The following is a 23,370-nucleotide window of genomic DNA, read 5'->3' as shown; positions in this document are numbered from 1 at the left end:
ATGTGGCACTTTCTTTCTATAAATGCACCTGTAGCTTGATAACCTTCACTTTGTTTTAAATCTTATCCTCCACTGGCATTTATTTCTGGGCTAACTGTAAAAATTCACAACTTTTTATCCTTCAAAATTACTAAAGAGAACCGGAATTTTATATTGCTGATAAAATAAAATTGAATTAAATAAAAGGGCTAAATAGAAATAACAGCATTGTTGGTAGCATTCAAAGTTTTAAATAAGTTAGAGATTCAGTCAAACTGTCAAATTACTGTCTAGTTACATCTATGTGGAGACTGGATCTATCTGAAATTTAGATCCAAACTAAAATTTGAACAATGAAAATATTATACATAAAGAAAAGTAAGAGTCGGTTCTCTCAACATTATCAATAGCATTGCATATTAAAAACCTTTCACTATGGAAAATCTCAAACATATAGAAAGAGAAAGTCTAAAATAACGAATGCCCTCATGTCTCTTTCACTCAGCTTCAATTGATTCTCAATTTATGGCTAATTGTATTTCATCTGTAATCCCTTCCACTTACCCATCCCAAATTATTTTGGTGAAATATCAGAATCATATCATTTAATCTGAAAAGTTTTCAGTATATATCTTTAGAAAGATGAACATTCTTTTAAAACATACCCATGACTACAGTAATATACCTAAATAGTAATATAATTCTTTGACAATACTCATTTTCAAAATTATTATTTTAAACTTCTTAAAAAATTTAAAACATAATTGAAATATTTGACATTAAGGTGAAGCAGTTATATTTTCAAACAGTTTTTCCTCTTTGTCTAGAGACTTGGAAGTATGTCTAAATTATCAGAAGCCATTGACACTTGGTCAGTAATTTTCTATCACGATGGTGTGAAAGTCTAGGTACCCCAGTACTGGTAAAGGTCGTTTAGATTAGATCTTAGGCTTCATTTCTATCACATAAAGAATCGGCCATACACAATGTCATGAAAGAATATATTGAGTAATGATTCACAGAAAAGGCATCTTCGTTAAGAATGTCTGTTTCTAGCTTAAAGGGTGCGGAAAGAGAAAATGTTAATTTCCCCGTCATCTCTTCCAAAGCAAGCTAACTTGTGCATTTTAAATTCATGGAAAAGTCAATGAGTCATAGAAGGAAGATGTTGCTAGTAAATTTCTGCTCTGTTTGAAGGGGCATACTGTAATCTAGTGAAAAGTGGTTGCATTTTGACATTAGAAGAACCATTCAGTGAAACTTTGTGCGAAGTATTTGACAATTTTTGCTCTTGTTTTTCACCTGAAAAATGAAGCTACTAATAAGTCTATGGCCTAAAGCTAAAAGGAATGAATGCATATGAAGGAGTTTTGTAAATCGTTAGGTGCTTTTTATCTAGTGCTGCCTAACAAACCACTCCACAACCTAGTGTCTTCAAGCGACAAGTTCTATGGAAACTGGCTCAGGCTAGGAGATTCTTACTCTGGGGTTCTCTCATGTGATTGCAGTCCGGTGGCAGCTGGACTGGAGTCTTCGGAAAGCTCAACAGACCTCCAGGTCTGAGAGAGCCATGCTTGGCACTTCAGCTGGGATGGTTGGCCAGGCACTTCTCTCATTACCCAACCTTTCCATAAGGTTATCCTGGGCTTCCTCCTGGTCTGATGGTCTCAGGATAGACTTCCGACATAACAGCAGGCTTCCTGCAGAGTGCGCGTCCCAAGGAAGAGGGAAGTGGAAAAGCTTCTTTTGACCTAGCTGCAGAAGTCACGTGGTAGCACTTGTACTTCATGCTAGTCAGTCAGAAGCTAGTTACAAGCAAGCCTGTATTCGAAGGGAGAGGCATACACATGGAGAGGCAAGGATCACACGGCACTACCAATATTTCATTAGCACTACCACGTTGTTATTTAATCTAGTTATTTATATACATCTTTGCTGTCTCCTTCCTATGCCACCAAAGTTTTTACATTTGATTTTTTTTTTTTTTTGGACAGGTTATCAAGGATCCTCCTCCACCACCACCTCCTGCACCGAAAGTGGTAAATCAGTGCCTAATAAGTGATGTGGATATTTTTTTCTGTATTCAGATACTATCCCCAAATATGATCATTTACTTTGTTGTTAGACAACGGTGATACCTGTCATTGACTTTTGAACTTACGAAAATTCATTGTTATTTTTCATCTTCTTATGACTTCTTTCATGTGCTTGAGGAATAGAACCTTCAAAAAATGACAAATATAGCCTGGCCATGAGGATCAATAGCACATAGAAACTTACTTTTCTTTTTATGTCAATACATCAATAGTCCGGATGTTACTTATAAAAAGTTGTAAGATCCAAGCTGACGGTTTAAAGATGCTATTCCTTTCTTCAAGATGATTCTTTTATATTCCATTCTTTGTTAGCCAAAATTGAGTTCGTATCATGAAATATGGAAGGTAGTGGTGTAGTGCATTTTCAAAACTTTGCAACTGCCTATCTTTTTAGTACAAATTTTGCAGTTTAACTTCAACATGTATGTTGATGTTTTAAATGATTATTTAAATGCTGTTCTAAAGTTAATGTCTTTTTAAATATGAAGTGATGTATAGAACTGGAAAAATAAATGATGCTCATAGTTAGGGAGCAACTTCTGGTGATCTGGTGAAATAAGGGAGATTCCTAAAATTGGAAGGGCAGGAGTCCTTGTATTCTGTAGAATTCCACTTGAAATTTATGCATGTAAGCATAAGTACATCCTCATGCCCTCTACGTAATTGTTACCACATTTCTTTCATGTCAGTGGCATTATTTGGAAGAAACGTTTAAATGTGAGTTAGTTCTGATGAAACAGTATTTTAAGAAATTAATTAAACCCGTGTTTAAAAACTTGTATCTACCCAGGAAGAAGAAGAACCTCTGCCCACCAAGAAATGGCCCACGGTGGACGCTTCCTATTACGGTGGCCGAGGGGTTGGAGGAATTAAAAGAATGGAGGTTGGTATCTTTAAAAAAGAAAAAAAAAAAACAGAAGCTGCTAATCTGAACGTGTAATTCTAGAACTATTAAACCATGGAAACTGTGCTTTTCACAATTTAATAATACCGTCCAATTTTGTTTAACACTGGCTCTTTTTTGGATATAATTTTTTTTCTATGGGATCATCCTGGCCATTTCAAAACCATTCAAGAAGAACTGACTTCATTTAGTCAAAGCATCGCATTGATAAGATGTTTGAACTCTAAAGGGCAAAACAAAGTTAGGGTTTTTCTCACTATTTTGGAAAAAATTACTGCAGACAGCATCAACTTTGTAGAAGCCAGCCACTTAAAGTTGCAACAATGCTTTTCTTTGAAAAGATCCAATAGTTATGTACTGTTTAGAGATAAAAATGTGAAAATATTCAGTGGTATGGGTATGACCTTATCACAAATGTAAGGAAGCACATTTAGGCTTTTTTTTTTTTTTAAACAGCTTTTAGTTACCACTTATGAACAATTATAATTAACTTAATTTATTTTTTTAAAGTTTACATATTTATTTTGAGAGACAGAGAGAAACAGACAGGGTGCACCCATGAGCAAGTGCAAATGGGCATGAGTGGGGGAAGGGCAGAGAGAGATGGAGAGAGAGAGAGAGAGAGAGAGAGAGAGAGAGAGAGAGAATCCCAGGCAGGCTCTGTATGGTCAGCACGGAGCCTGACATGGAGGCTCGAACTCAGAACCCATGAGATCATGACCTGAGCCGAAATCAAGAGCCTGATGCTTAAACGAATGAACCACGTAGGCACCCCCATCATAATTAATTTTAAATATCACTTACAGAATGTATTGAACTTTTAAATTTTTTTTTAACGTTTTATTTATTTTTGAGACAGAGAGAGACAGAGCATGAATGGGGGAGGGGCAGAGAGAGAGGGAGACACAGAATCGGAAGCAGGCTCCAGGCTCTGAGCCATCAGCCCAGAGCCTGATGCGGGGCTCGAACTCACGGACCACGAGATCGTGACCTGAGCTGAAGTCGGACGCTTAACCGACTGGGCCACCCAGGCGCCCCTGTATTGAACTTTTAGACTGGCTCAAATTGAACTTTAATATTATATCTTCAAAATGAAGTGTGGTCTTCTTGCCACCACAGAAATAGTTCTCAAGGTGATAGCTTAATTAATAATAAGCCATTATTGCCAGCACTGAGCCCTTAGCAACAGTGTAGACAGGCCAGCATCCCACCTCAAGGAACAGTTGGAGGAATTTTGTCATTGATAGGCTGACTTTATTATGAAACACAGATCCTGGCATTTCTTCCTTATTAGTTACCTTTTAACTTTACTTCTTGATAAGAAGGAGTTTTTATGTGCTCTGCAATTATCGTGTATCTCCTTGTATCGTGTATCGTGTATCGTGTACCACCGTATCTGCCTTGTCGTGTCACTGCCAGCAAAAACCAGTAAGCCAATTAATAAACAACCTCACAACGGTTGCAGTTTTCTCTTTTTATACTTTTCTATAAAATTCAGATTCCCTAGGAGAGTCTCCCCTTTTCAGAATAAATTTCAGTATTCTTCCAAAGAAGTGGTTACTCAAGCCATCTGATAGTGATTCTCACTTTCTTGACCACATTAGATGTTAAAGTAATGCACACTTTCCATAAAAGCATGCCACTTTATTGCTGAAATATCCACTGAGACAGGTACGTCATTGCTAATAAGCCATGGAGAAAGGAGATGCGGGAAGCCATTAAGTTTGTCTTTTGGAAGAGATAGTGCGTATGTGTTTTCTTGTGAGTGATTGAGAATATCACACAGTCCACAAGAACGTGGCTATGCTAGCTTTTGTTGCCTGTCACAGAACCAGGAACATTTCCTTCTGCTTACTTTTGTTGTGTCATTCAAGGCTTGGAGGGGTGGGGAAAGAATAGACTATGTCATCTAATGTATATGAAAAATAAACTTGGAGATAAAATAGTTACCTCTGGATATCCTAATATTGTCTATCTCAACTTATTTTTAGCTTATTTCACCTCATTCCAAAATGTGTATGTAAAAAAATGTGTGCAAGGGAAAAAAAGTTTTGACAAGACATACTACAAAATGTTAGTAGATTTCTCTGGATGGAGTGATTTTCAGTTTGTGCTATGTATTTCCCTATTTTTCCTAACTCATTTGATAATGAGCATGCACTACTTCAGAGTCAAAATAATACATTTAATTCTATTTTGAAATCCACACATATAAAATACCACATGACCGTGAAATAAGGATATGCTAGTAAGTGAGCCTTAACTGAATAATGTTCTTGCTGAAAAAACGAGGAATTATGCCAGATTTTTGTGAGTCTAATATTCCAGTGTACCAAAGATTAAGATCTCTTTCTAAAGGGGGAAAAAAAAGCATACACATGAGCTCCTGAAGGGGTCCTGAGTTCAAAGGAATAGTATTGGTTTATGATCAAGAAAGCCAAAGGCTCATGCACATTCTTGAGTAACTCACATTTCAAGTTCTAAGAGTTATTAACTCTTAATATGTGAAATGATATTGCCTGTCCTTTTCAGTTTAAGAAAACTTATGAAAAGGACCCACTTTTAATGATTGGGGTGCATTTTAGCTTTGGACAATTTTGGCTACATTGTATAGGGTATTCCATACATAGGGTATGTAGGTATATAGGGTATTCCATACATAGGGTAAATAGGGTATAGGGATGGAAATGGGAATGAGAAAAAATGAGAAAGGAAATGTGAACATTACAAAAGGGAAACAATACATAAAAATACACAATAAAAATTGAATCAAGAATTAAGCATCATGAAACTTTCTCAAACCTGATCTTATTTAAACTTAGGGAAAATAGAAAATTTAATCTGTTTTAAAACCATGCCTATTTAAGCCTGGAAAGTATTTTCCTTAAAAAAATACCTCTAACTAGGAAAAATAAATGGAATTCTAGAAGTTATGTGCACATCTGAATTACAGAACAAATCTTCATAACTAATGTTATTTTAAGGCAGGATAGGGATTTTACATAGATTTTTTTTTCTTACTCTTCCTTTAAATTAAATATTTAAACGTTACGGTAATGGCAATTTGCAGAACGCTGGAACTGAGCTGATGTTAATAACAGCTGTTAGCACAACTGATCCACAATACCTAATGACTTCAAATGTGTGTTTCTGCCAATTCAGCGTGAAACTGTTTTTGTTTCTTTTCTCAATTCTAAAATTGCTCCTTTATGATACAACCTCCTAGTCATCCAAATATACTCTGGCAATTATGGAATTTTATTGTTTATTATGAAAGCCAAGTAGAGTTGGAAGGATTTAGCTATCAAGCTTGCACTTATTTTTTTTTTCCATAGTAAAAAAGCCAGGTATATTAATTCTGCTAAAGTTCCCTTTAGCAATTTATTTGTCTGTTTTTTTAAATCCTTTTGTGACTATCTTAAAGTGGTTAAACTAAAATATTAAAATTTATACAACTAAATGTATATATATATTTGCTGGCATACCTTGTTTTATTGCACTTTGCTTTATTGTACTTCACAGATACCATGCTGTTTTTTAGAAACGGAAGGTTTGTGGTAACCCTGCATTGAGCAAGTCTGTCAGCATCATTTTTCCAACAGCATTTGCTCACTTTGTGTCTTTGGGTTATGTCTTGGTAAATTCTTGCAATATTTCAAACTTTTTCATTATTACTGTATTTGTTCTGATGGTCTACAATCAGTGATTACCACTTGCTAAAAGTTAAGATGATGGTTAGAAGTTTTTAGCAATAAAATATTTTTACTTAAGGTACATACATTGCTTTCTTAGACATAATGTTATTGCACACTTAATAGACTACAGGACAGTGTAAACATAACATTTATATGCACTGGGAAGCCAAAAAATTCATTTGACTCATTTATTACGCTATTTGCTTTATCGTGGAGGTGTGGAGCCAAATGCGCCATATCTCCGAGGTTATGCCTGTAATTGCTTGGAGAGTTTTAGGAAAAATCTATGAAGTATTTCCTAATTTTAGACTTTGAAATTGAATGGGAATTATTTGTTTTGTTCTTTGTGATAATGGTGACGATGAAGGACCAGTTACTTTAGGAACTAACACTAAGGATTCAACTAATGAATTTCCTTTAGACCTCAGCAACTCTACTTCACAGAATATAGTCTTTTAATAGTTGAGTGTCTAGAAATACCTTGAGTCAGAACTCCAGTTCAACAACCTTCTTCATGTTCTTTATCTGAGAATGGTGCCAATGATAATTGGAGAATATGATTACCATTACCTCTAAGATACCAACTGTGAAAGCGAGCCAGCCTGGAGAGCTGTGTATGTTAAATCTATAAGTTCTGAATAGATCTAACCTTTATCTACTTACATTTTTAATTTGAATTACTTTTCTGAGTTATGGCATTCATTTGTTTACTTAACTGTGTATATTTTTTTGTTTTCTTTTTGTTTTTTTTTTCCCTTAAAATTGAGACTTCACAACTGCCGGAATAATATTCTGGTTTTAGAGGGTTTTGTTTTGTTTTGTTTTTGTTTTTGTTTTTATTTTTTTAGCTCAGGTTAGCTATATTTAAAGATTTCATAAGTTTTAGTTTATCTAGGTGAAGACACTGTGATTTGAAAGAGAAGGTCATTTCTCTGGAAAGAAAACCAACTACCTAGCTCTAAAGGTTTAATGGTGTTTAAAACAATTTTAACAACCTCATAAAGAACATTCTAGTACCACTGATCACACTGAAAGATACAGATACATTTTAATGACTCAGCAGGGTCTACTTGAAGTTGAAAGCCTGTTCTAAAATTGTAGTAAAAAAGGTAAAAACATCTAAGTAAGCCTTATCGAAAAGCCATGAATAGTTCTTCCTGTGAACAGTAATCATCTGTATCCCTACCCACTAACTCAGGTCATTAAAATGCTTTAAAAAGTGCCTAATTTTTTTTTTCCTTTGTAGAAATCATTTAACTCTGGTGAATCAGCGTGCTCTGGACAAGGCTTCGTATTTCTTTTTAGACCTTCACTTATCTTATCCTTATCGTCTTTGTTAATGTCCTTGCTTTTTGTAGGACTTCTCCACTGCTCCTGGGTGGACAAAATCTTTCTCCAGGAGTCACATCCTATTCCCATACCTATACGGTGGTAAAGTTTAGCTCAGATTTAGCTCTTAATTCTTATTCATTGAAGAATAAAGAAAACAATCATTTGACCCTATAGTTTTTCAATGTCTAGAGCTTTCAGAGAAGGAAATGCCCTAATATTTGTGGAATTCTCTGGTGCCTCTGAATTTTTCTTTTCAAAGCAGAGTCTTTTCAGATTTGCCTTCCTCTCAATGAAGAATTGACCTGTCAAATAACCATACCCAAATAAGCATCAGAACTAAAGACTAAAAGCTACTTTACAAAGTCAAGTTTTACAAATTAAAGAAAAATTGTATATAATGATTTTACGTGTACAAATATTTTTTTAAAAGACTTTTTTTTTTAATGTTTTTATTTATTTTTGAGAGGAAGAGAGGGAGAGAGACAGTGCGTGAGCTGGGAAGGGGCAGAGAGAGAGGGAGACACAAATTTTGAAGTAGGCTCCAGGCTCTGATCTGTCAGCACAGAGCCCAACACAGGGCTTGAACCCACGGACTGGGAGATTATGACCTGAGCCATAGTCAGACATATAATTATTTTACTTCTAAAGTCTAAATGTTAAAATCATACTTTTTGATTTAGGCAAACTTGATGAGAATTTTGGAAGGAACAACTTACTCCTTTGTATAAAATACAAAGTTTTTTACAAAGTTGTAAAATACATGTAAATTATATATGTAAAATTCAAACCTATTTGAAAGGTACTTATTTCAGACTGCTTACGTTCAAATCCCTGCCCTGCCACTTGCTAGCTGTGTGACTTTGGACATATCACTTAACCTTTCTGTGCCTCAGCTTCCTCATCTGGAAGGAAAAGAATATAGTACCTATACTGTCTATTCCATTGCATTTTTGTATGGATTAAATGCAAATTGGCACATGGTAGCCATTCAGTAAATGTGAATTGTCATCATCATCTCTTTCCCCCAGTGCCATCAGTACATATGGGTACGTATTTAGCTAGAAGAGGAACATACCTAATTTAGTCTCAGAAGAGGAGAAATTCAGAGTTAGTATACTACTCATCTGTTTATTCCAAGATGGTGAGCCAAAAGACCATCTACTAAATAAGAGGTTGTTCTTCTAGGACACTATATGTCTGATACAAGTATTTCCCCATTGTTTTGAAGGTCCGTTGGGGTGATAAAGGGTCTACTGAAGAAGGCGCGAGGCTAGAGAAAGCCAAAAATGCTGTGGTGAGGATTCCTGAAGAAGTTGAGGAACCTGTCAGGCCTAGACCACCTCGTCCCAAACCCACGTACCAGCCTCCTCAGACAAAGTGGTACACACCAATTAAGGTAGTTGTTTAAATTTTGTATGATTTAACTGAGAAACCGTAACTAGAGAAAATGTGACTTCTTCAGCTCCCCCAAGCTCCCAACTGTCTGAAGGAGGACCAAGGTACATCAAGTAGCAGACATTCATCATACATTCTAACAACTGAATGCTGCTTTCTCGGCAATAAGAACCTCCATTTTTGTTATTATTTGTTTAATTTAGTAAAGAAAGGAGAGAGAGACTAAGACTTTACCTTCTTCATTGTAACTGTTCGTTTATTTAGTAAGTAGAGGTTGAATACGTCCACTGAGAATTTACAAATCCTGTTTCCCTTTAGGGTCGTCTTGATGCACTCTGGGCTTTGTTACGGCGGCAGTATGACCGGGTTTCCTTGATGCGGCCTCAGGAAGGAGATGAGGTTTGTATGTGGGGATGTGTTAGGAAAGAGCGGAGTGCTTGGATCGGTATAATGAAGGTAGGGAAATAATGATCAAAAAGAATTTAAAGCCCTCGTCACACTTGAGGAAGGAATCATCGTCTTACATGTTCCTATTACACGTGCCTATTACATAGGGTGCTTAATAAATTATTTTCTATTGTTGCACTATATTTGCAAGTCAAGGCTCAACACAAGTCCCTTCTCAAGTAGTATGTAAAAATTATGGCCTATTGTACACATACTTTCATATGCACACTCGTTGCTTCAGCCTTTGACTTGGACATCACATTCTGAGGTTTTCCAAGGTGGGAAGGACAGACTGAGGACTAGTAGCAGACATATGTCCTAGCAGACTAGGACAGACTGAGGATCCTTTCTTTGGCATCTACCAGCAGAGAGGCCCAGGGAACGTAGGTGAACTTCATTCACATCAACTTCAGAGGACTTTAGGTTCATTCAGGTTTGATAGGCTATTTTTTTTTAAGATGAATGATTAATGACACTAATATTTATTTTACAGTGCCAAATTAAGTTATGTTTAGTGTTATATATTTTAGCTTGGTGCTTAACATACAAAAACATCTAAATCCTTAAAATTTTACTTCTAGGAAAATGGGGGTCATTTTAAAAACCTCTGAGCTCAACTATTTAGGAAATACAGTTTGAGACTTCTCAACAGATCATTTACCCTTTGCTTGGACCATAGGTAGAGTGAAGCAGGTGGTTTATGGAACAACCTCGTTCATTTCCAGACCACTGTAGTTAATAGAAAGTAAACTCTATTTACTCTTTAATATGCCAGCCTTTCACTGTGTGTGTCTTAAAATCATTGTTGTGCATCTTCTTAGTTTTCTGTTCCCCAGATTAGACATTAATTTATTTGTTTAATAATTTTCACCTGTACAAGTGTTGGGTATTGTGATAGCACTAAAGATGTATTAGCTGACAAAAGCAGGCAGTGGTTCTACCATTCTTGCCAATACTGTATATATTCTTTTCACTCTTATGATTAAAGTTTAGTTTTGTCTTTCATCATTTCTACTAATTCTGATTTAATTCAGTAGTTTTTGAATTATATATGTGCCTTAGTAATGACATCAGGTACTAGTGAGGGGTAGATACAAACTGTAGCCTTCGCCCCTAAGAAACCTAAAACTTGTCTGGGAAACAAGACAACTAGGAAAGAAATATTTATTCCAGAAGGTGATCTGAGCCACAGTATAGGTAGTTATCAAGTACTCTTGAGTGTACAGAAGGAAGAGAGATGAACTCTTTCTGGAGGAACTTGGGAATGCTTCTTCAAAAATATAGGTCTTCTATCTTTAAATATGAATAGGATTTCAACAGGTGGAGTTAGGTGGAATGAGCTTTTCCATGGATGAAACATCAGGAACAAAGTCTCTGAGGCAGCCAAGAACACAGTGATTCGTGGATTACTAGTCTGAGGGTTGGGAATTGAAACCCGAATGACAGGTTGGGAATAGAAGAGAAGAAATCTTTTGAGATTGAGCACAGTAAATATTGTTATTGACAAGGCCAACCATGTGACTCTGTGATATTTGTGCCAAAAAATCTACACCAATCATAAGGCATACATAATCATAGTACATGTTGGGTCAACTTTATAAAAGACTGTACAATAACTGAAATACTTGTTTTGACCCCAAATGTCCTGTCTTGTTCTCTTGTTACCCATGTCCTCTCCCCACCATACTTACTACTCTTCAGATATGTTCAGTCCATTTCCTTGAGTATGCACACTCTCTCTTGCTTTTTTTTTTTTAATTTTTTTTAACGTTTATTTATTTTTGAGACAGAGAGAGACAGAACATGAACAGGGGAGGGGCAGAGAGAGAGGGAGACACAGAATCTGAAACAGGCTCCAGGCTCTGAGCTGTCAGCACAGAGCCCGACGTGGGGCTGGAACTCACGGACCGTGAGATCATGGCCTGAGCCGAAGTCGGATGCTTAACCGACTGAGCCACCCAGGTGCCCCATCTCTTTCTTTCTTAACTCCAGGTCAAATAATATTATCCAGAAAATAATATTTAATTGTTTATATGAAATCATGATTGCATGGCACCATGGCCATAATCTGTATGGACATTCCAACATCCCACAAATTTGATTTTAAAAAAGAGAGCAACAATATTTCTTAAGTTCCAGTACCTTTTTACCTTTAGAGTATCTTTCATTTCAGAAATCAAAGTGATTCACCTAGTAAGAAAATGACCTAGAGGTAGAAATAGAATTAGGATATGGAGCATATTTTGCACTGCTAATTTTGATGTACATTTGGTGTAGGATATTAAAATGGGATGATTTGCTTTGGTAAGGCTTTATTTATTCATGAGAAGCAGACTGGCTCACCATTACCTTCTACTTACTATGGCTAGTTAAGCCCTCAAAAACTAAATGGACTCAACTGTACAATTTTCACCAATTCACTGTATGCAGACGTGGTTTGTCTCCCAGGATTACATGGAGTAGAGAAAATTTTAAATTTAGGAGATTAAGATATTCAAATGGCAGAGGCCTCCACTCCTCTGGCTATTCTTCATGTTGAATACTCCAAGTAGGCCAGAATAGAATCATTGAAGGAGTAAATTAGTCTTGGGAGGTTTTTTTGATAGCTTAAAACCATACTTACTAGTGACTGGATGCTGTAGCATGTGGCTGGGTAAAATCCTATCTTCAACTTTACTCCCCTGAAGCCAATCAGTACCTAATTAAACTCAGACTACTCAAAGTAGTCATGAAAGGTTTGATACATGTGTGTGTACAGCACACATGTATACAGTAAAGACAATCATTGTCCTTCCAAACTTATTACTTTGATTTCACAAATCTATTTTTCCATTAATTTTTCCCATTAAATAATAGGGAATTGGTAAATAGTATTGTATCAGCGTAGGTATATTGATTCCCACAAAAACCGTTCGCATATGAAATAATGCACTGGAAAAATGTTATTAGCTAGTCAAGGACAATCTTTTTAAAAGAAACTTTCTTATCAACGTACAAATAGGTGAAAAAATTTGCCAATAATTTTGTTATTTTCCTGTGCTCATAAAATCTTGTGCGTGTTCACCTTTGATTATACTTCTTAGAAGTATTTGTACAATGTCATACGAGGCATGTGTATATATATGGGCAATTTGTACGTTGTAGAAATTAAGAAGACTTTTGGAAGAATTGTCTAGTCGTTGGAAATGGATAGTTTGTTTCATATTGTCAAGGAATAAGCAAGAATGGTTTCTCATTTGTGACTTTTAAAGGAAATAATAGTCTCTTTCTTAAAAAAAAAAAAAGGCAAAACAAAGTTAGCGCTGCTCGGGAGACAATAAAACAACTGTTTTCAGGTTGTGGCTGATGGTTCCAAAATAACGGAACCAATGCCTAGTCAACAGCACGTTTTCCACCTTGGAAAACAATCTTGTCATTTATTCATAAGTTGTTTACTGCAGATTCTGCCTCTTGAGAGTTTAGTTTAATAAACAAATCAGCGTACGTAGAACTAAACCCGGAGTCAAGCACATTTACTCTGCAAGGCCCGTCACGCTGAATTTCAAGCCAAATGTTCTCCTTTTATGGCTCCGGGGCCGCACCGGGCTCATTTGCAGAAGAATTCACTGCTGAATTGAAGTCCTTGATCAAGTAATTGAAGTTCAGGCATAAAGTATCAAAGCGGCGCGAGGAATCTCTGGCCCGTCCCTCGCTCCAGCTCGCTTTCCGCGCCGCCAGCTCCTGCGGAGGTGGCGGGGTCCGCGCGCGGCGCACAGACCAGGCACGGGCTTTGATTGTGGCTGCAACTCCTCTGAGTCATGAATGTTTCAGCGCGCGGCGCGCGAGGTTAGGGCCGCGCGTCCAGGTGTAAGCTAGCAGGTTGTCGCCGACATCTGTTTGCAGCAGCGGCAGCGGCCTCCCCAGCCCGCAGCGAGCGGCCGGATTGTCAGCGGAGGTAGTTGAGAGCGGCAGAACCATTTTGGTCTCACACTCGCTGCCTGGAGGCCTGAAACACCAAAGGTAGGAGTGGGGATGGACACAGCTGCGCTCCCAAACTTGCCTTAGGCACAAATAAAGAGATCTAATGCAGTTTGACTCCGTTGCGGTGGGGAGACGAGGACAGAAAGCCACTTCAGAGACAACTTAACGCTGCAACATCTGCCGCCAAGTTTCCAGGGAGTGACGGGGGACAGCAGGTACAGATTGAAGTCTCCACATAAACAACCTCCATTAAGCCATGGACTCTTTTGAAGGGCCTCCATCAAACATGCTGGAGTCCGCAGCAGGAGTTTGTTTGGTTTTCAAAGCGGTGTTTTGTTTTTGCAATAACAAGGTAATTTATAAATGATGCATTACCACGCGTTCTCCTTTTTCATTTGAAAAGTGAGAGTTGGAGAAGCAGAAAGGCAAAGAAAGAAGAAAGCGCGGCACTAGTTTTGGAGTTGTTCCACAAACCAATTAAATCTCCAAGGAGCTTCTTGGCTGTGATGGAGGTTATGTTAACCTTCAGACCGCAATCCCTCATTCACCAGTAAGCAAACATAAATTTATACGCCGCAATAGAAGAACCCTGGTAATAGTAACACCCATAAAGCGCATCCACTCTTTGCTTTTAAACTTCTGTCATGCGGCTTTTTACTACTTGGGGTGAAATGAAATTAGATTTTTTTCAGATGGATGTAAATTTTTAGCAAAACAAAATTGAGAAAATTCTATTCGCTTTAATTTCCTATTTATAAAAGACTTTACTTAATGCCTATAGTTGGATAGTAAAAATACAATTATAAGTCAAAAGTAAGAAGTGCATGTTCAAGGAAACATTTTTCTTTCTGAGGGATTTTTCTGCCAGAGAAAAATTCAAGAACGTGTATACTTTTCAGTGGCAGTATTGCAAAAGCTCATAGTTGTGCACACACTCATGTGACATAATTAGAATTGGTTTAAACATTAGTGTGACAAATAAAGCTCCAGGGTACAGTAAGATAATATTTTATGGTAATGTAAACTGTTATTATTAATAAAGTTTAGGCTTCCTCACCTGAGGAAATACCTGCAAGGCTACTCTGAGATAAAGAAAAGGTGCTAACTCAGAGGTATCCTTTGGAGTGGGAATAGCCAGGGAACAATGGCCTAGGGAGACCTGCTAGACTGTGGCAAAGTTTTCATCAGTCAGTAGTGAAATAAGCAACAGAAGTGCATAGTGAGTTTCCAATTAAGCTAAATTTATGCTGAGAGGACTTTTATTAATCGTACAGATATAATTTTCAGTTTTTGAGATGATTGATGGTAGCTGCATTAAAAGACAAAGTCCATTTTGACAGAAGCCAATGTCAATCCTCCAATTAAAAAAAAAAAAATCTGCAGGGAAAAAGAATCCCTGAGAACATAGATAGCACAGGCTCATTTAAAAGGCACCAGAGAGGGGCGCCTGGGTGGCTCGGTCGGTTGAGCTTCTGACTTCGGCTCAGGTCATGATCTCGAGGTCCGTGAGTTCGAGCCCCGCGTCGGGCTCTGTGCTGACAGCTCAGAGCCTGGAGCCTGTTTCAGATTCTGTGTCTCCCTCTCTCTCTGCCCCCCTCCCCCCGCCCCCGTTCATGCTCTGTCTCTCTCTGTCTCAAAAATAAATAAATGTTAAAAAAATTTTTTTTAAAGGCACCAGAGAAAGCTGATAACCTCAGTGGCAAATGATTAAGGCTGGACCTCTGATGTTTATATCTCTAGTTCTAGATTTATGTTCACTCCTCTGCCTGTCCTGCATCTGCATTCTCAAGTTCAAAACAAACCGGCCTCACTGTCTTCAATGGCAGCTTCTTCAATGATCCTAACCTCCTGAGGATCGCTGTTGAAGTCCATCATGCTTACAAATACCCCAGTGCTCAGTGCTATTATTAAGTCACTTCATCTTCAGACTGAATAGCATTTTGGTAGCAGAGATTTTGTGTCACACTGCCTTTAAGTTCCTCATCACATTTGCAAAATGTAGACCACTTGTGGGTGTTTATGAACAGACTGAAACCTTCACTCACATGATTTGAAATTTCAAATGTTTTCAGTGCTTGGAAGTATGCAGCTAATGACTGCATTTTTACACTTAGTTTTTAGGTTCCATCTTAATATTTTGTATCATGTAGCTGGACTTTGCAATCAATTTTAAGTGCTATAAGAAAACCCTTTATTTTAGCCTGAGTCATTAAGTCCATACTATACACAAAAATGCCTCTGGGGCATTGAGGAGGGCACCTGTTGGGATGAGCACTGGGTGTTGTATGGAAACCAATTTGACAATAAATTTCATATTTAAAAAATGCCCATGGTACTTTCAGATCTTTTCTTTTTTTGAATTCTTAACTCAGAAAAATACTGAGATATTTTAAAACTCAGATGATTACCTTTATTTTTGTAAGGTCTGAAATTTTACATGATCCTTTAAACTAATTATGATGTGATATCGCTGGGAAAGAAAACCATCAGATTTTTCTACCCTCTTTGTTATCACCAGTGTCTTTCATTCTTATTATCTCTTGTCTTAATATTTTAGGGCATTCTGAAAATACCTAAAATGTCCCATTTAAACTAGTAGAAATAATTTACTTGGTTTATATACATTTGAAAGATAAATTTTTACTAGAATAACACAAGATAGACCTGCCATTATTACTCCAATTCCACTGAGTAAGTGTATGTATGTGTGTGTGTGTGTTTACTGTAAATATTTTTGTGTGTATACCTATAGAACATATTTTCTCTGTGTGTATGACATCAGCTAATGCTTGTTTAAGTAGAAAATAACAATTTCATGAAATAGAGTGCTTTTTTGGATACTATTTCTTAGCTTAAATAAAACTATCTCTTAATTATGTGTATAAGCTGACAAAAGTGTTGACTTCAGTTTAGTTCCCTAAAGTGAAATATAGAATATGTGAAATGTAATGATTTAAATTATACAGGAAGATTTATTTTTTCAAAGAAAGTATAAATAAAATCTAGATACTTACTTGGCTTTTTAACCCCCCAAACCAGGCATAATTTTTATTTAGTGGCCTCATACATATTTTATGTATCAACTTATAAATAAGTTTAGGTAGAGAGATTTCTTGGTTAAAATTGATCAACAAGTTTTTGAATATCAAGAGGCAAAAATTATTATATTAGCATGAATACCCTCCTTCCAAAGCAATGTGCTGATTTTATTAATTTTTTTTTTCAACGTTTATTTTATTTTTGGGACAGAGAGAGACAGAGCATGAATGGGGGAGGGGCAGAGAGAGAGGGAGACACAGAATCAGAAACAGGCTCCAGGCTCTGAGCCATCAGCCCAGAGCCCGACGCGGGGCTCGAACTCGTGGACCGCGAGATCGTGACCTGGCTGAAGTCGGACGCTTAACCGACTGCGCCACCCAGGCGCCCCAATGTGCTGATTTTAGAAATAAACTTTTTTTTTTCATCATCCGTGAGCCTTGGCACACTAAAACAATACTTTAAAAATACCAAGAGTTAATGTCAGTTGTCTAGAGCTAAATACATTATTTTCTTAGGCTTAATAGACAGCATTGCTGTAGAACATCTTGAGGACATCAATTCAGTCATCCAGCTGGGAGCAGAAATGTCAGCACAGATACAATTTTTAACTTCTCTTTTTTACCGTTTTGAGTACTTTATGTATGGCCTTTTAATAATGTTAATTGCAGAAGATTAAGTGTATTTAAGTAAATCATCTTATAATTCCTAATGATTTACAAAAATGTATATTATCCTGCATATATTAAATATTAAGTTTTCAATTTAGAGCTCAAAGGACACAGTCCAAGGGGTGGGGGGAAGTGCATCATTTTTGTAGACAGTTTATTATTTTACCAAAGCACATTACGATGGTGCCTTCATGTCTACCAGAGCCCCAATTTATAAGTTTAGTTTAAGGAGAGCTTCATAACTCAGTTAAGGAAATTGGCTTGAGTAGGAAGCTTTTATTGTTCCCTTATTCTTAAAAAGGAATTTGTATTAACACATTATACAAATGTATATACTTTTAAGGAATGTCTTCTCTTGCTAAATATCTTTCATTTTTATTTCTAAATAAAATAAAATACTAGTATTTTTATAATATACCCTTTTAATCTCTAAGTAAGTCCTTTTTAAAATTACTTCACATAATCTTTGTATTTTCCCCTAATTCTGCCCTGAATCAAATCACAACCTCTAACACTTGAAAAACTTAAAACTTACGTAATTTTGAAGTATAAAATAAAAATGATTTACTTTTCAAACTTTGCAAGAAGTTGTTTAAGAATACCAGTAGACATTTGTTTACCATTGTATGACTTTGGCTTAAAAATTAATTCTTTTATTTCAAAGGGTTATGAGAAATTTCTTGTTTATTTTTCTTTTTGCTTTTTTTTTTAATTAATGAGATTGGGATGGTTTTTACAAACTTGTTCCCATTTCAAAGCGATTTTATTCTCTGATATACCTCATATCTTTCTCCTAGAGAGCTCTTTTCATTTAAGACTGTGGAAAAAAGGAATACATCTAATTTCCTAAACTTTAGATTCCCGTAATGTTTCCTAGCAAGCAGGTTAATGTAGTGAAAATAATATATATTCTATTTATATTTTAGAGTCTTCTCCAGTACTAAGCACGTTTTGGTTTTGGGTCAAAATTAGATGGTTTTTTTTTTTTTTCTTAAATCAAGCACTGTTTCCTGCTTACAATAAATTCTTCTATTAGAGCCATTTCCTGACACTAATGATATCTTAACAAAGAGTTTATAATGAATTCAATAAATTTTATTCGAATAGCATTAAGATCTACCCTAATGAGAATTGGCTATACACACACAGGAATATATGGTTTTGCAATTATACACACTGATATCATATTATATATCAAATCATATCTTACTTGCCTAACAAAGTAAATCTGTAAAACATATTTCAATGAAGAATTCAAATAGGACATCTATATATATAGTGTAGAGATAAAAGCTCTAGAGTTAAGAGTGTTTATTCTCTGATTTCTTTCTCTACATCTTTCATTTTTCTCTCTTCTCCTTCCTCCTAACTTTTATTGGTTCCTCAGGTTTAACCTTTGGTCTCCTGGTATTCTCACATCTCACTCTTCTCTAGAGATCACATGGACTTTTCACTGCTTTGCTATCATCATTAAGTACATCATTTTTAGTCGGTTCGTTCCTCTCTCCTAAATTCTACTTGCACGTCTCTGAGAGCTTATATGAATTTCCTCTTGAATGTTCTCTTGTCACCACATCATCTGTGTTCACCTGGATTTCTACTGTATTCTTTATGTATGGCTTTCAAATTATAATTACCATATAACTTTTCAGTCTGTTCATCTCTGCCCCTCACCTGATGTATCTCAGCTGAGGCCCAGCTGACTTCATGATTCCCACCAATGCAGTGAGCACAGTCAAGACTTTAACTTTCTCATTCTGGATAGGAAGTCCTGTGCCAGCAAATCACAATATTTCACTATAATGTGCACAGGATATTGAACAGAACTGTGTGTATTAATGTCTCTTAGTTCTATTATAATTGATGGAAAATAAAGATGAGCTGTTGAGGAATATATGTATTAGACTCTAGTGACTCTTGAGAGACACATCATTTTGACTTTGTACAATTTCAAACCTTTTATTATCACGACTTACGATTTTAGGTTCATGATTTTTCCCCTGAGACTATGGGACTACAAAAATCAAGACACAGAGCAGTTAGGAAATTTGATAAATTTGAATTATTTCTTATAAAGATATAGCTGAGGATGCTGATACATAAAAATGTTATTTATATGGTGCTAAGATTTATCATTTTGGATGGTGATTAACTTTTATAATTAAATCTATTAAACATTTTCTGAGTAATAAAAGCATGACACAATCTTTTCCTTTTAGGTGGAATTCTGAATAGATGAAGGCTTGTAATTTTTATTAATTCTCTTTATCAAGATACGTTTATTATTTTGTTGCTTGCAGCTGCATTCTGCTTATTTTTTTCTAAAACAGATTTAATCTTTGTTTCATATTTGATCCAAGAAGAGTTTTCAGTGATTGGGATTCTTGTGAAGCCTGTATTTGTCCCAATGAAATCATACATTAATGTCAATCTCTTCCATAATCATCTTTCTGCAGGGCTGTATGTGGCTTATGCTAGCCTCTGAGTTCAGTTTATAGAAATGCTGGCTCTTCCCAGCAAACAGAGAGAAGGGAGCTGCTGATTGAATTCAGTTCCTACTCTCCAGAAGAGGTGTGATGTCTTTATCTATCCTCTGAATCCAGATTTATGAACTAGTCCTGTGCTCTTAACTAGATTAGTTCCTTTTCCATTAACCGCTTAAAGTAGGGCAGAGCTGTCTGAGCTGTTGGTTGTAAATTTGCTAATGTCTACTTCGTTAATCTCAGATACAAAAGGCAACAGATAACAGGAACAAAGTTTTGGGACCCTGTGTTTTCACAGCCTGAAATGAGCGTGGAGTGGTCACAGGAATGAGAAATTAGAGATAGGAAGGACTGCTACATTGAAGAAAAGGGAATGACTTCTGTCATTAATCTTAATTAATTGCCAAGAGTTTTAAATCTGAGTTATTAATACTGAAGCTAAGCCCTTAATACACTGTTCATACTTTGGCATCAGATGCTCTTTTATGAGATAAGAGGTTTAGGAGGGGAAGGGAGAGGAGGGGAGAGGAGAGGAGGGGAGGGAAGGGGAGGGGAGGGGAGAGAAGGGGAGAGAGGGGAGGGGAGAGGAGAGGAGAGGAGAGGAGAGGAGAGGAGAGGAGAGGAGAGGAGAGGAGAGAGACTTACATAAATATTTTCATTTACATCTTTCAAACATTTCCCTGGGTTAATATTCAGGCCTTCACCTTTTGACAGTTACTGTAGGGCAGTTAGGAATTATAGACAAGTAACAATAAATCCAAATAAAATCCCTAGGTATAGCATCAGCAGTAAATCTGAATAATATTACTTTACTGGTTACCAGCATACAAAATACTTCACTGAAGACGACATGTCAGATTATGGGCTGAGATAGAGAGAGGGAGGATCAGGAGCAGAAAGAGGAAAGGAAGAAAGAGGAAAAAGAAATGAAAACTGGGGAGGAAAAATGATTCCTCTTAAGCACATGCGGGCAAAAGGAGGTTCAAGTGTTTATTTATTAAGTAATAAGCTGCAGATTATATGTTTGTAGGGCTTCCTGCTCTGCTGGACTTCAATTTGGAATGAAATTGACCCTCAAAATGACTAAGCCATCTTCTTAAAATCTCTTTGTTTTTCTCCCCCCTGTGGCTGTTCCATTCATGTTTGTCAGGTTAATCTCCCTTCACTATTAAATCTATGCTATTATTCTGTGATACTTTTCCATGTGAAATCACAGCAAACTGTATTCATTGTATTTTGTCTGTGAAAAATGGCTTGCAATTCTTGCAGAAGAACTCCTTAAAAAGCACACAAGGCTCGAAATTTAAGAACATGATTTCGGTCTTATGTCTCATGTTCTCCATGCATTTGGACAAAATAAAAAAAAAAAACCAAAAAGGTCTGTAATGAAAATATGCGACACGCTAAATCCATTTAGTTTCTACATGTATATCTTACTTCTGATAACTGTGAAGTCAGTTTCAGTAGAAAGTTGTCATCAGTGGCTTGAATATTATTGTGTGCAAATTTGAAATCCCAGATTTGGCTGTGAGACATATGTTTATTCTTTGCAGCAATGTTTCCTTTTATGTTAGCTTTAAGTGTAAATAGGGGGAAAATGTGAAAGTGAAATAGTGTTTATTTTACGTATTCAGCTATTTATTTTGTACCGAGTAATTATTGGAGAGACAAGCAAAAATCTGCAGGTGTCAAGGGTTTAGATTTTAATTTATAGTCCATGGGGAGCCAGTAAAGGATTGGAGCTGGGCAGTAACATAAATAACATTAGAACTGGGCTCTTGGAAGGTTCTCAAATAAATTTGTGACAGGACTAGAGATAATTTGTGTTTTCCTGTATGGCTTAGCCTTGCTTTCAATGCTTTTGTCTTTGAATATTATCTTTCATCATGAGTCACAAAAAAAGACTTGTATATAAATTTTGATATAGAAAGTGTGGTGGATTGTCAAGTCATCAAGTGGTTTCTTGGGTAAAGTAACGCTTTTCCAATAGGAATCCTATCTTTTGTTCTTGTTGTTGTTGTTGTTCTTGGGTGGATATCAACTTAGGTTTATTAGCTACAAAAAAAAGAGATTACTGGCTTCAGATATTTTTCTTGATATTACCAAGGCTCAGGCTTGTAATACCGATAGATAAAAATGCATGTGTGTGTTCATGTGTACATATGCATATATATTTGCAGTGTTTATGTATCTAATGGGGGTGACAGTGCTTTGTACTTGTTGAGGGTGCTCTTAATTTCAGGAAGGAGGAAATCTTTCATAGGATAGATTCAGAACTCAAATTAGCTAACTGTCATTGACTGCCTATTATGTTTTACGTATGTTCTGTATATTCAGTTCCTCACAGTGCTAACAGTTGGGTGTCATATTATTCCCATATTACAGATGAAGAATATGTGACTCAGAGATATTTATTTATTTTTAATTTTTTTTAACGTTTATTTGTTTTTGAGACAGAGAGAGACAGAGCATGAACGGGGGAGGGCCAGAGAGAGAGGGAGACATAGAATCTGAAACAGGCTCCAGGCTCTGAGCTGTCAGCACAGAGCCCGATGCCGGGCTTGAACTCACGGACCGCGAGATCGTGACCTGAGCCGAAGTCAGACGCTTAACCGACTGAGCCACCCAGGCGCCCCGACTCAGGGATATTTAGTGAATTTCCCAAGGTGACATTGCTGAAAAGTAACTGAACTTAGATTCAAACCCAAGTTTTTTTGATTTCTGGTTCAGTGAGCAACTCCATTGTGCCGTGCTGTCATTTTACAGTGCAGCACTTTATTTTTCTCCCTCTTTCACTCAATAATAGACTGAATGAAGACTATTATACATGTAGGAAAGTACTTTTAAATAAATTTCAATTTTGAGTCTGATTCTCATATGGAAATTATTAATATTGTATTGATGCCAACGTCAATAAGTCGTTTTGGAATATATACAGAATGCATGCATGTTCTATTTCTGTGTATTATATAATGTACATTTAATTTTGCATGCATTTGTAAATAGAAGATAACATTTAGAAGTGGCAATAAATTCCATAGAAAGTTAATAAGCTGCATCTGTAAATAAAAGATAATATTTAGAATTGGCAATAAATTCTACAGACAGTTAATAAGGATCTTTTGCATCATAAAGGACCTTAGAAGTTGTGTAATTCATCACCTTTCTACGCAGAAACTTCCCCTCCATTTCAGTTCTATGCCCCAGAAGGTAGAGCATGTTCAGAGGAACAAAAGGGATGAAATATCTGTGTATTCCAGGAACAGTTGTGTTCTAGGCTGGCACAAGAGCGTCAGAATTGGGGAAGTAAGTTATGAGAAGAAAGCAGAATTACCGAAGTTCTAACGCGCTTGGTGATGTATTGGCAAAATC

The 23,370-nt window shown here is 36.5% G+C and overlaps 1 protein-coding gene across 1 annotated transcript in view; it reads left to right on the top strand.

Annotated features, from left to right (window-relative positions):
• Positions 1-23,370, top strand: part of ANTXR2 (ANTXR cell adhesion molecule 2) — a 154,892-nt gene that overhangs the window by 88,654 nt on the left and 42,868 nt on the right. Inside the window, exons 13-16 of the mRNA XM_047091046.1 lie at positions 1,974-2,018; positions 2,866-2,958; positions 9,235-9,402; positions 9,720-9,800. Of these exons, the coding sequence (XP_046947002.1) occupies positions 1,974-2,018; positions 2,866-2,958; positions 9,235-9,402; positions 9,720-9,800 (387 nt within the window). The remainder of the gene's footprint in view (positions 1-1,973; positions 2,019-2,865; positions 2,959-9,234; positions 9,403-9,719; positions 9,801-23,370) is intronic.

Source organism: Lynx rufus, unplaced genomic scaffold, assembly GCF_022079265.1.
Source record: "Lynx rufus isolate CCGP_SWC_20201006 ecotype Redwood Valley unplaced genomic scaffold, mLynRuf1.p SCAF_3, whole genome shotgun sequence".
Lineage (NCBI taxonomy): Eukaryota > Metazoa > Chordata > Mammalia > Carnivora > Felidae > Lynx > Lynx rufus.
This window is presented reverse-complemented; position numbering and strand designations above follow the sequence as displayed.